Here is a 14,228-nt window from a genome sequence, read left to right as displayed (position 1 = left end):
TGCATTTATGATTAAAGAAACTCCTGAAAAATAAACATACAAAGGAAATTGAAAAGAGGAAATGGCATGCACTGCTTTAGTCATCTACTATAATGAGTTTCTGTGGTACCATTGAGTGAGAAAGCCCAAAACAATGAAAATATAAAATAATAGAGTAGCCTTGTTCTTTTTAGAACTGTATATACAGTAGAATTTATAAGCATAAATTATATAGTTTAATATATATTTAAAATGTCAATATATTTGAAAACAAGTAAATGATTTTTTAAAAAATAGAAATTTAAATTGAGAAGAAGGCTTTGTGGAAAGATACATACTACATTCTTAATACTTAACTGTGGTGGAGAGGGAGAGTAGGATTGGGGGGGAGAGATGAAGGAATACTTGAGCTGTTTTATGTGAAGGGATTTTTTTTTTCCGGTAAGCATGTATTGTTCTGTTGCTTGTAAAATGAATAATAGATTGTTGAAATGTATTTTAAGAAAACATTTAAATACAAATTTAGTGTGAAGTCAGCTTCGTGGTTAACATATTTTTCCTCCTATTTTTTAACCTACCTTTCCTAGGAGTTGGTGCTGCAGTAATTGATAACTACCTTTATGTAGTTGGTGGTCACTCAGGGTCTTCATATCTGAATACCGTGCAGAAATATGACCCTATCTCAGATACGTGGCTGGATTCAGCTGGCATGATATACTGTCGCTGCAATTTTGGACTCACTGCACTTTAACTAGTGTGGACTTGTGGAAATAGTGTAGTGACGGACCTCGTGACGCATGAGAGGATGCCCAGGTTTCTGAAGCCGCAAAGCTACACTGCTTTCTTTTTAACTTAAAATGGCATGAAGACTCAAAGTTTCGTTGGGTACTTTGAACTGACAAGTAGCTTTGATTGCTCTTGATTACATAGTGAATCAGTAATCCAAAAAAAAAAAAACCACAAAAAACAAAGATCTTGCCAACTGAATTGTGCACTTTTTTTTTCCTAATACTGGGATAGAATAGTTTTATGTTCATAAGTGTACATGTGGAAAAACCCTTGCTGCTTTTTAAAAAAATTTAGCTTTCTTCCTTCTCCTTGTCGTGCACCATGGTGAGAGATGCTTAGATGCTGGAGTATACTGAGTCACTCACCAGACAGCGCTGATACGTCTGTTGGATATAAACTCAGATGCTTCACATTTTAAACAAAGGGCTGCTCCCCACCCCACCCCACCCCGCTATTTTTAAGGGTTGTAAATTATACACCATAGTGAATCACCTGGATTTTCTTCCTGCTAAATGGCTTTAGGGCTGGGGATATAATAAGTTTCCAAGATAAATGCATTTACTATCATGATTTGGAGTCCTATTTAAGCAATCAGATATTTACTGTGTATGCCTTTTTTATATGGGCAGGTTAATGCTGGATGAATTTAGTTACCCATCTATGCTATGCTAAGCACGGATAGAAAGAGTTACGCATATCCGTTTCAATTTCTTTTTATAGAAGTACGGCAGGCTTCCCAGTGTTGATGTAAATATTTGACAAATGTTGCCACCCTTAGTGCACATTGAGTTTTTTCACGTAACCTTACAATAATTTTAGTTTTTTAAGACTTTTGTTTGCTTTTTCAAAGTGTTCAGATATAAAAATGGTGCTAACTGTAGGATCTGTTATAAGGCTGTGACATGTTCTTTTGGATGTTAAATATGAAATATGCATGACATGTTTTTATAGTATTTTTCATTTTTACTAGCTTGGTTCATTTGTGCTTATTAAAAATGTTGGTGATTATACTAATATTTACATCCAAAAATTATTCAAGCAGCCTATGTTATGCTTTTCATGGTTCCTGAATAGTGATTTAAAGATATACTTTGTCTTTTTTTTTGTTGTGCTGGATGTTATATGCCCTTCTTAAAAACAGAAATATATGCATTAAATATAAAGCACTAGGCAGTTAAGCATTACCTTATACATTTCTTAGGTAACTGAATATTTTAAAGTTATTGAGGAAAACTGGAACTCGATGTTTACTTGAGTAATGGTTCTAATTCAGTTCTCCTTTGACTAAAGAAATGATCTTTTAAAGTAAAATTGTTTGCTATAAACTAAATGACAGCTTATTTAAAAGAACTGACTAATTCATTTTGTTTTGCATGTTTTAGTAAATGTCTGTTAATCTTGAATACGTTACTTTGCATTAGAGTGTTGGTACTTGTATTTTTGGTACTGTAGTAATTTTGTTTTCCTTATTTTTTTCTTTCGTTTTTCTTTTTTAAGACTGCCCACTGTCTCTTTCATAGTCTCTTTAAAACTAATATATATTTGTCTTAAAAAAAAATTCATACTATATTCTTAAGTGCCATAATGTTCTGAACTATTGTTAAGAAGCCATTTATAATGATAATACATAGGTTCATTTTTAGGATATGTGTTATTTCTTGAAAACTACTTATAGCCGGGCAGTTTTCCATTTTCCTTGTTCTTCCATAAACTGCCAGTTGTAGATTTAAATACATACTACAAAACTATGTGAACTCATCTTTAATAATATAGGTAGTTTCATGCTTTATAAATATTTGCACAGATTATAAAACCTTGCAAGTGAATTTTAGTCTCTTTCTAATTAAGAACTCAACAAGAGCTACTAATAAAATTGACAGGCTGAATATTTTCTATGTTGCTTGTTTGAATAACTTAATGATATAGAGCAATAACTTTTTCATTGATTTGAATAAATCTGTTGAATAGAAACAAGGTGCACTATTGTGACTGGCCTAGATTTCATTTAAAGAAAGCAGTTTAAAGCAGTTGAAAACAGATTGCATCACGCGCGTAATTTTAAATCCCCAACTCGACTTTCTTTCTGTTTATATCAGTCAAAAGAATTTTTTCTTGATAATACTAAAAATGTTAATCAGTTGTTAAATACATCCTATTCCAAGTTTTTAATTCCCTCTCCCCATCAGATAAGGGAATTTGAAGGACTAGAAATTTATTTTAATTGTAAACCGATCTATAGTATACCTCTCATTTTCACAATGTTTTCTGTACATATCATTCCCACTGTCGTGTTATTATAAAATATATAATCATTTGGTAAATTAGACCAAAGGCATAAGTTGATCATTGTTTTGGAACAACCTAAATTTCATCTCAGTGAAGACTAAATGTGAAACATCTTGGGCAATAGTACGAGCCATATCCTAGAGAACCAATTATAAGAACCTGGGAAAAGGAAGAGAAAAAACCCTCAAATTTAGAAATATTTATGTTAGGCTTGCTAAACCTACTTTACTGTCATAACAACCAGAGGTATCGTGACCTGACAGCTGATAACAGAATAGACAGCTGATAACCTTAGAATAGAGCCTTCTTGTTTACATTTGTGAGAAGTTTCATCATGAATACTTTACTGACAAATTGTGAATTTAAAGCCACATTTCTTTACGTTAAAAAGGGTCAAAATGTTTTAGTATAAATTCCCAGGACTGAAGATTTTAGAAATAATTTTGTACACTCAAGGAAAGGAAAAGGCTATTTAAGATTGCCTAAACTATTTTGGAAAAAAGTACAGTGGGAAATAGAAATTAATCCAATCAGCTAGAAGACAATTGCCCTCTGTAATTATGATAAGACTTAATCTGTTAGGAATTTTTTAGCCATTTAATATTTGTTGACTATAGTCATAGAACTCAAGTGATTAATGTAGTCCAAAGGATAGTTTAGTTATGTAATTTCCACGTTATTGCTAATATTGTTTTACACATGAATGAATATTACATTATAGGATGTACTATCAAGTAATAGAATGGCATTAGGTTTTGTAAAGTTATTTTGGTAACTTGACGAATATGGAGGGTCTACTATACATACAAGATACTGTGCTAGATGCTATGGGAGCTAGGAATATAAAGCAAATATAGCCTCCATTCAAAGAGTAAAATATAGTGAGGGAGACTTATACCCAAGTAACTGTTATGGTAAACGGTGAATCTAATTCCTTATTTCCAACATCATGAGAAGTGATCAGAGATCCAATTTATATATAAACATTTGTGTCTTCTAGTGTCCAATTAGGTTTTATTGACATGACATAAAATAGAATTATGTAAAAAACTAATATTTATGTAACTCCAGCTTTCCTAAAATTGGATAATATATTTTCTAGTAGAAATACAGAACTATAGAAAATTTTTAAAATATTTATTATGCTTTCAAGGCTCTGGCTGACTTTGAAGGAAAAAATATGTAAATATAATGCTGTGTGTTTTCAGTTTTGGTGTTGGATTTCTGGTATCGTCACCTAAGTGCTCATTTTCAGGAAAATCAGATTCTACAATAAATATACTGCTTCAAGTTCAATAAACTTGTGATAACCTCTATAACCTCTGTAGTTTAAAAGTTAAGAACTTACAAAGATGTCACATGTCAAGTTAACATCCAGTTCTACTTAACCTTTTTTTCCTTTGTAAAACAGCACTTTAGTTAGACATGATTTAATTAGATACAGTTATTCTATGGCTGCATATATATTAGATTTCACTTACAGGATGTTGATTCAGTGTTGATATACATTTGAAAAGAGTGAGGAAAACAGTAAGTTTTGAATACTGTAGGTTTACAAGTTTTCTTACTGGTGTGAATATGGAGTTAAAAATCCAGTTTACATCTCTGCAGAGAGAAAAATTGTTATCCATATGTCTTTTTATCGTATACATATTTAACTAGAGATAATTTATTGTTAATTTTGTCAAATTATCATGTGTAAGTCCCGTTTATTTTAAAATACTAAGCAAAAAGTTCCAAGTTTGCCTTAAAAACAAGTGAAATTAAAGAACTGGATGATAATGCCTATATTTTTGCCTTATGAATTGTGCTGTATCATAAACCAGAGATGGTTTTGATTTTAACAGGATTATGAAATTTTGTAGATGTAGAGTACTAATATTTGTACTCTTGCAAAGAATGTGATCTAGTTGTGGATTATGTTAGTGTTTAAATGTTTTTGTATATGTATTTTACCTCTGAATATGTATCTTTTTAGCATCAGGGTTTTCTTTTGTTTTTGTTTACAGAGTAAAGTGGCATTTAACTTGTTGAAGGTTGTATTCCTTTGTCTTTTATTTTTAAAGTTCTTTGTGTGTACTATTGTGGTTATGCTCTGTATTGACTATGGTTAAATTTCATTTAATGTGAAATATTTAAAATAAATACGAAAAACAAGACTGTGTGTGTGTATCCATTGTTGTGAATTGACCCAAGCTGACTTTGTCATGCTCAACTCTTAGGTTCTTTTCAGAAGATAGTGGCCACAAAAATTGGAGTTGAGTGTGGGATAGCTGCTCCTTTACATCCCTGTTAGCAGGTTATAATGAAAACATGTCTTAAACTAACTTCTACTACATATTTAGACTCTTTAGATTAACAAAGCAGGATTAACAAATGGATTCTGATAACCCTTGCATACAAGGGCTGGAAATATCTTTAAACATTCCACGTATCTTAAAACTTTAATTTCCCCAGTAAATATCCCTGACATTTAATATACTAATTAGCAAAACATTGGATACAGATCAAATTATGGGTAAGAGATATATTTGTATTTGCCTTGAGCATGGGTTTCCTGGTTAGAAGGCCAGCTAACCATCCCTCAACTGCATTCTTAATGAGGGCAACTCCTAGACTTGAAGTAGAAACAGATACATACTGAAGTAGTTAAGGTATTATAGATGATATATATAAATACTCATTTCGGGACGACATTAAAATGTTGGATTTAAGATTTCTAGACTGGATGCTTTTGAAATTCTGCTTTTTAATTCTAGTGAAAGTGAAAGGACTGTAGCCCATCAGGCTCCTCCACCCATGGAATTTTCCAGGCAAGAGTAGTGGAGTGGATTGCCATTTCCTTCTCCAGGGGATCTTCCTGACCCAGGGATTGAACCTGGGTCTTCTGCATTGTAGGCAGACGCATTTACTGTCTGAGCCACCAGGGAAGCCCAAAATTCTAAGACATTCACAGATAGCTTTCATGTTACCCAGAAAATCTGTCTGCAGTTATTAGAGTTTAGTTATGTTTAAGACATAATGGAAGGTGTAAAGGGGTAACAAGCCATATCCTACAGTCTGCTTAAGGAATGAAAAAGACACTTCCTTCGTTTTTTTGGCTTTTGTTGTTTAAGTAAGGGAGAATAGAATGCCACTCTGGCAGAGCCCTAGCAGTGCCTCTAATGTTCTTTCTAAAATTACTAGATGCTTCTCTTGTTTGGGGCCAGTGTGGGAACGGGAGTGAAAGTTTCAGCTCAGTTTGGATGAGTAGATTGTAGGAGTCAGCAGTAGACTCATCATGGGATACAAAAAACTGTTTCAAGAGTCCAAACTATGAAGGCCAGGAGTAAAATTGAGTTCTGTGTTAAGATAAGATAGGCTTAGAACAGTTGAAACGGTTCTGGTATGTCTTCTTTCCTCCCTCTTTTTAATAGAAATGGAATCTTCCTGTACCCATCACCCAGCTTCAACAATTAAGCACATTTTGTTAATCCTACTTTTCCTCATTTTTCACCCTACTTTTTTTTTTTTGGCTGAAATACTTTAAAGAGAATCCCAAACATGCAATATAACTGGTAAATAATTGAGGCTGCATCTCGAAGTGATAAACATGTTCAAAAATTTCATTCTATGAGCGCCACTGATATAATCACACTTTAAACATTTAATATTTTTATAATATTTAGTATTTGTTGTTTAGTTGCTAAGTCGTGTCTGACTGTTCTTGTGACCTCATGGACTGTAACCCACCAGGCTTCTCTGTCCGTGACATTTCCCAGGCAAGAATACTGGAGTGGGTTGCCATTTCCTTCTCCAGAAGATCTTCCAGACCCAGGGACTGAATCTGCTTCTCTCCAATAGCAGGCAGATTCTTTACCACTAAGCCACCTGGAAGGCCCAATATTTAGTATGGTCTGTATTAAAATTTCCCTTACTGTCTCAGAATTTTTTTTTCTGTTACTTGGTTGAGTCAGGAGCTAAATAAGGTTTATACATTGCTTTTGACAGTTAACACCCCTAAGTTATTTTTAATCTCTGCCTACCAGTCACTGCCCTCCTCCCCCTCTTCATGTCATTTACTTCTTAATAAATGAGATTGTTCGTCTAGTAGATTGTCCCATGTTCTAGATTTGACTGATTGCTTTTTGTGTGTTTTGTTTAACTTATGTCCTATTCTGCAAATGTTCTACACATTAACTAATGGCTATGGACCCTAGATTTAGATTTGTTTTTTTGGCAAGCATGGTTGATGCTGCATATACTTCCTGTTGTATCTGAGGCATGTTATGTTTGGTTACAGCACATCAGGAGATGCTAACATTAATCACAGTTTGGGTTCAGTTGTCAGCCTGTTGCCTTCATTATCAAGTTCCCCATCAAACTCGACTGGTGGTTTTAGCAGCTGTTAGTACTACTGGATCCATCATCATATTGGGTGGTAAAATAGTAATTTTCTATCTCTGCCATTCCTTTTGCATTTATTAGCTGGAATTCTATAAAAGAAGGCTCTTCCTCATCATTTAGTTGAGTACTTTGAGATAAGGTCTGTACAGGAAAAGCTGGGGGAAATATGTGATTCATTCCTTTCTCAAAATAATGAATTGGTGCTCTACACAACTCCAAAGGTGATCAAGTATTAAACTCATGATATATTTTTATATGTTTGTATGTGTTTCAACCAACACATCTTAAGCCTGTGGATACCTCCATGAAGTTCCATTGAACACCTCCTTGCTTTTATAGAATTATTTTCACATAATTTAGAATAATTACAAAGAAGTTGTAAGGATAATACAGAAATTACTATATAACTTTTTAAAGGTACACCAGTTTTTGGCATTTTGCTACTTGTTTTATTGTCCTTTCATTTTTTTAAAGTCATTTGTAATGTTGCATACAGTGTATCTTTTTATACCTTAATACTTAAGCACATATATCCAAGAATAAGGCTACTCATTCTCTTATGTAAGCACAGTTCAGGTGTCAAAATTGTGTTTTGGCTTTTCCTTTACATTTTTGTCCTCAGATCTAGAATCAGCCATTCCTCCAAGGGACCCTGTCACCTTTTGCTGGTAAATGATATGTAGAGATCCCAATGTTTTGCTGGTGGTAATTTCTGCTACTGAGTTGTCATTGCTTGTAGGCTATTCAATAAGCAGAATCAGGAAATGCTTCCTTTAAAATTTTACTTTCATTTTACTTAAATTTTTGGATTTTAATGCTTTTCTTAGCCTGAAAATCTTGGTTTCTATCAACATTAACATAATTTAATTATATTATTTTACAACATACTTACAACGGTTTCAAAATAACAATACTGATATGAACAATAAAACCAATAAGTACTGTTGAGTCCTTTGTGATTTTTTTGTCCTTAGAGTGTGTTTCACAAGTATCAACAATAAAAATACTGGTCTTAGAGTGAAATGAAGAAATATTTGGTTAAAACATCATTGATGTTCAGTGAGGTTATTTTAATGGAAGTTTAATTTTTAGGAATATACTTGTAAATTTCATTTTAAAATTATATGGAATATTTACTTGACTGCAAAGTTGAAAGTATATGAAAAGATACATTCACATAAGTTTTGTGTGTATTTCCATTTCTTTCACTCTGTTCATTTTTATTTTTTGGCCATGCCAAGAGGCATGTGGGATCTTAGTTCCCTGCTGCTGCTGCTGCTAAGTCGCTTAAGTCGTGTCCGACTCTGTGCGACCCCATAGACGGCAGCCCACCAGGCTCCCCTGTCCCTGTGATTCTCCAGGCAAGAATGCTGGAGTGGGTTGCCATTTCCTTCTCCAATGCATGAAAGTGAAAAGTGAAAGTGAAGTCACTCAGTTGTGTCCGACTCTTCGTGACCCCATGGACTGCACCATACCAGGCTCCTCAGTCCATGGGATTTTCCAGGCAAGAGTACTGGAGTGGGGTGCCATTGCTTTCTCCACTTAGTTCCCTGACCAGGGATCAAACTTGTGACCCCTGCAGTGGAAGCTTGGAGTCTTAAGCACTAGACCACAAGAGAAGTCCCTCACTCTGTTCATAGGTGATCACTTTTATCAGGTGCTGATTCCTTTTATTTCATTTTGAAAAAATCCTTCCCCATTTCCTTAGCAAAAAAGCATACTGTAAAAACACCATTTTTCAACTTAAAATATTCTGGAGATTAGTTCATATCAATATATGAAGATGATTCCTAATCTTTTTTACAATTGCATAGGACCTTACTGTTTTTTAAGAATTTTAACTAGCCTCATGCTGATGGACATTTGAGTTGTTTTCAGACTTTTACAAATAATGCCACATTGAATAGCTTTGTGCATTTGTCATTTTGTGTTTTGAACACAGATTTTTACATGTGGAATTACTGGGCTAAAGTGTAGATGATGTGAAATGTTGCTAGCTCTTGCCTGTTTCAGTTCAGGCTTCCATAGATAAAATGCCATGGACTGAACAGAAAAATGTTTCTCAAAGTTCTAGAGGATGGAAGTCCAAGACCAGGGTGCCAGCATGGTTGGGTTCTGGTGAGAACCTCTTCAGGGTTGCCCCTTGCCAACTTCTCATATCCTCACATGAAAGAGAGCAGAGATGGGTAGTAAGCTCCCTCATGACTTTTATAAGGACACTAATCCCATTCATGAGGGCTCCATCTTCATGATCTCATCTAGTCATGATCACCTCCCAAAGGCCACACCTAATACCAATACAGGGATGGGTAGGGTTTCAGGATTTAAATGTTGAAGAGACACAAACTTTCAGTCTGTAACATTGCCCAATTCTCCTAAGAGGTTGTACCACTTTGCATTCCCATCAGTAACAGACAAGAGTATCTTACAGGCTGTTTTTATTAGTTCACCTGATAAGGTCTTATTAAAAGGTAACATGGCCTCAGGTTTCTTTTGATTCAAATTATGTCTAACACTGTAAGACATGAAAACTTATTTTTAATGCACATGAAAAACACCTTAAATCCCTTATTGAGTAAAGCAAGTTTGAAATAAGGATGAGCCAATCACTTTTGTTGTCCTGATCAGGAAGTATTAGAAAGGATATTCTTGTGTGTGCCCTGAAGACACAATTTAATAGAGTAGGTGTTTGCCAATAAATAGAGAACTATGTCTCAAAAGTGTTAGAGTCAGATGGCAGATAAACTATTTTGGACAGTATCTGTGGATAAACTATTTTGAGCAGAAACAAGATATGATATTTCATTATTATTTAGTATCTAGGAAAATTTAAGCTATTCATTTTCCTCCAACATTTTTACTTTTGCTTTGTTTTTGCATTTCAAACTAATTCATGAATTTAACTTTTTTCCCCCCACTAGTTTGATATGATAGCTTGTTCTATGAGCTTATTGGCCAAGGAAATACCAGCAATGGTTTTCAGTCAACAAACTTGAAATATTCACACAGAATTTAGTTCATCTTCTGCAGCAGCACTGCTTACCTACAAATTTCATTTCTTAATAGAATATTGAAAGTGAATCAACAATAACTGTAGTGAACACTTTCATGGTGCTTCCTGTGTACCGGGCATTAGATGCTATAAAAATAATTCATTAAATCTTCACCACAACCTTATGAAATATATTCTATTATTATCTCCATTTTGCAGTTAGGAAACTGGGAATTGAAGAGTTAAAGTAATAAGACCAAAGCGACATAACCAGAGTCCAAATCTGGACCCAGGCAATCTGGTTTCAGAATGTAGTCATTTTAACTGCCATACTCTTGCCTCTTATTGACAAGAAAATCAGTAGCTAAGAACTGATGATAAAGAGAATCCAATGGTAATGTGATCATATAACATGACTCACTTCAAAAGTCTGAGATGTTATTATTATTTTTTTCCTGGCTGATAAATATCAATCCTGAATCAGGTCTTCCGGGATTTTCACAAACTCTCTAGGGACAGTAATTCCTAATACTTTTCAAAGAAGAACTATAGAAAGCAGAGAGGAGGCCAGAAAACATGATGGCAGTGGAAGTGAAGAAACCCCAGGAGTCAATTTACAGATATAATTTGAACTGGTTGTTGTTGGCAGAGAACACAGTTAACTTCATCAAAGACATCACCAGTCTATGTTATCCCCAAGCTATGAGTGCGTATAGTGTCACGGTACTGAAGGAAAATCAGATTTATCTCACCCAAATGATATAGGCCAGAAGTTCAGGAATGAGTCTGTCTCGGTCGTTTACACTGTAGGGAGGAGCTTCTGCCATCTAGTGTTCATGAAGAAAATGGCAAGAGTTTGGAATCACCAATCCTGTCCTTCCGCAAGTCCAGAAATGTTAACGAGAACTGGTCGCAATGGCCATCTCACTTTTTTCTCAAATTATCTTCCCTCCAGTGAGAATTAGAAAATATTTGATATTACTAATTCTTGTGGATAACTTAAGCTACAACAAATTTCTTTTAAAATTTGACGGCTGTTTGACATCTATCTTTAATTTTAGGATTTATAGCTTCCTAAAGGAAATTAATGGATATGGAACAACAGATTAGTTCCAAATAGGAAAAGGAGCACGTCAAGGCTGTATATTGTCACCCTGCTTATTTAACTTCTATGCAGAGTACATTATGAGAAATGCTGGGCTGGAAGAAGCACAAGCTGGAATCAAGATTGCCGGGAGAAATATCAATAACCTCAGATATGCAGATGACACCACCCTTATGGCAGAAAGGGAAGAGGAACTAAAAAACCTCTTGATGAAAGTGAAAGAGGAGAGTGAAAAGTTGGCTTAAAGCTCAACATTCAGAAAACAAAGATCATGGCATCTGGTCCCATCACTTCAGGGGAAATAGATGGAGTAACAGTGGAAAGAGTATCAGACTTTATTTATGGGGGCTCCAAAATCACTGCAGATGGTGATTGAAGCCATGAAATTAAAAGACGCTTACTTTTAATTTTAAATATTCTGTTTTAAAAGACAGCATATTGAAAAACAGAGACATTACTTTGTCAACAAATGTCCATCTAGTCAAGGCTATGGTTTTTCCAGCGGTCATGTATGGATGTGAGAGTTGGACTGTGAAGAAAGCTGAGCACTGAAGAATTGATGCTTTTGAAGTGTGGTGTTGGAGAAGACTCTTGAGAGTCCCTTGGACTGCAAGGAGATCCAACCAGTCCATCCTAAAGGAGATCAGTCCTGGGTGTTCTTTGGAAGGACTGATGCTAAAGCTGAAACTCCAATACTTTGGCCACCTCATGCGAAGAGTTGACTCATTGGAAAAGACCCTGATGCTGGGAGGGATTGGGGGCAGGAGGAGAAGGGGACAACACAGGATGAGATGGCTGGATGGCATCACTGACTTGATGGACATGAGTTTGAGTAGACTCCGGGAGTTGGTGATGGAGAGGGAGGCCTGGTGTGCTGAAATTCATGGGGTCACAAAGAGTTGGACATGACTGAGTGACTGAACTGAACAGAAATTAAAAATGGTTAGGCTTTGAAGTTAGATGTAAAGGGGATAATGGAACAGGAAGGAGACAGGGCATAACTTTAAAAGAATGACAGCTTTTGTGGACAGAACAAAAACTGGTTAGAACCAACTAAGTCCAAGATGGCAGAAGATTCAGCTTCAGACCTTGAGCCTTATTATATGCTCACTGTAATGTATCAGCATACTAAATTGCATACCCACAGGAGCCATGACAATTCTGAGGCTGATCATAAGAAGTCAAAAAGTTGGTAATTGCCCAATTCCTGGAAATCTCCGCCCCTTCTTCAAAATAGTTGGAATAATCTTCCTGTTCATTAGCCTATGAAACTGTGTACAATTGTGTTGGTTGCTCAGTTGTGTCCAACTCTTTGTGACTCTATGGGTCGTAGCATACCAGGCTCCGCTGTCCATGGGATTTCTCAGGCAAGATTACCGGAGTGGGTTGGCATTTCCTTCTTCAGGGATCTTCCCTACCTAGAGATTGAACCCTCGCCTCCTGCATTGCAGGAGGATACTTTACTGCTGAGCCAGTGGGGAAGCCCAGTCTATGAAATTACCCAGCCCATAAAAACTACCTCCCTCATATTTCAGGGCCTCTTGCCTTCTGAGATGGCCCATACTCTGTCTGTGGAGGGTGTTTCTCCCAAGGCTGTTCTTGTCTTTGAGATGGATGACATTCTATGGCATGTATAGCTCTCTAAATAAATCCACTTCTTACCTATCACTTTTTGTCTCACTGAGTTCTTTCTGTGATGACGCATAAAGAACTTGAGCTTCATTAGGTCCTGAGACCAGATGTATGATCTCAATTAAAAGGCAGTGGGTTCAAGTCCCAATCTGAGTTGTGTGGTTTCAAGAGGACCTTACAACTGCCTTTGAAATCACAAGTTGGCCAACCTGGAGTCTCCTTCCTCCAAACCTCCTCCAGGGATGCTAGGCAGCGAGTGGGGAAAGGACTGTTGCCAAGACCTCACAGCTGTTGTTACACTCCTCTGTTAGGTAAACAGGCATACATAGAAAAATCTATTGGGCTGTATCTGGGAACAGTTTATACCATCAGAGTGTTGCTTTCCAGCTGTGGAACCTGGATACTAGTCTTGAGATGTTGATAGAGAAACGTAAAGGAATGATATCCTTCTTAAAATAGAATAATGAGTTCTTGAAGATTTGAGAAAAAAAGCATCTGAAGGTGTTTTCAGGTAGAAAGAGATGTCCTAATAGGTGGTGACTGCAGTTTTCTTCAGAGACTCACTTTCCTGTAGGCGTTTTGTTGTGCCAATTATTTCTATCACCCTCATGCTGGCTCCCAGGAATATACATTTCTTTCTTCAAAGCCCAAACTCCTTGGTTCTCTTCAGTACTATGGAGCCATGCTGGATTTTTCAAAACATTTTTACCGGTGTAAACCATTGGGTGGTTTCATGGATGATCATTTTCTTCTTTAGCCTTTTTTGAGGGTTACTGATTTCTTACTGATCTATGTATTATTTTTATAATCATCTTAAAAATCAGACTTTACAAAATTCAAAAGTAAAACAGGCAAGTAATAAAAATATAGCTAAGCATAACAACAGCAGGTTTCCAATTTTACCATGCTGTTGGTTTTCCAAACGTTATCATTTTTGAGGGCCTTACCAGACCAGCTCACTTTTTCATTTTCAGTGGTACTCCTTTTGATACTTTATGTACCTCGCTGCGAAAACAATAGGTGGACTATGGAACTGATGGCTCTTTGAGGGTAAATAAT

The 14,228-nt window shown here is 35.7% G+C and overlaps 1 protein-coding gene across 4 annotated transcripts in view; it reads left to right on the top strand.

Annotated features, from left to right (window-relative positions):
* The window catches only part of KLHL28 (kelch like family member 28), a 33,822-nt gene extending 28,611 nt beyond the window's left edge, over nt 1-5,211 (top strand). For all 4 annotated transcript variants that reach the window (XM_055556482.1, XM_055556483.1, XM_055556485.1 and 1 more), the window contains exon 5: nt 567-5,211. In XM_055556482.1, coding sequence (XP_055412457.1) covers nt 567-730 — 164 coding nt within the window. In that variant the 3' untranslated portion in view covers nt 731-5,211. The remainder of the gene's footprint in view (nt 1-566) is intronic.
* The last annotated feature ends 9,017 nt before the right edge of the window (nt 5,212-14,228 follow it).

Source organism: Bubalus kerabau, chromosome 19 (genome assembly GCF_029407905.1).
Source record: "Bubalus kerabau isolate K-KA32 ecotype Philippines breed swamp buffalo chromosome 19, PCC_UOA_SB_1v2, whole genome shotgun sequence".
NCBI classification, from domain to species: Eukaryota; Metazoa; Chordata; class Mammalia; order Artiodactyla; family Bovidae; genus Bubalus; species Bubalus kerabau.
Note: the sequence above shows the minus strand (reverse complement) of the source record. Positions and strands in the feature narration are given on the sequence as shown.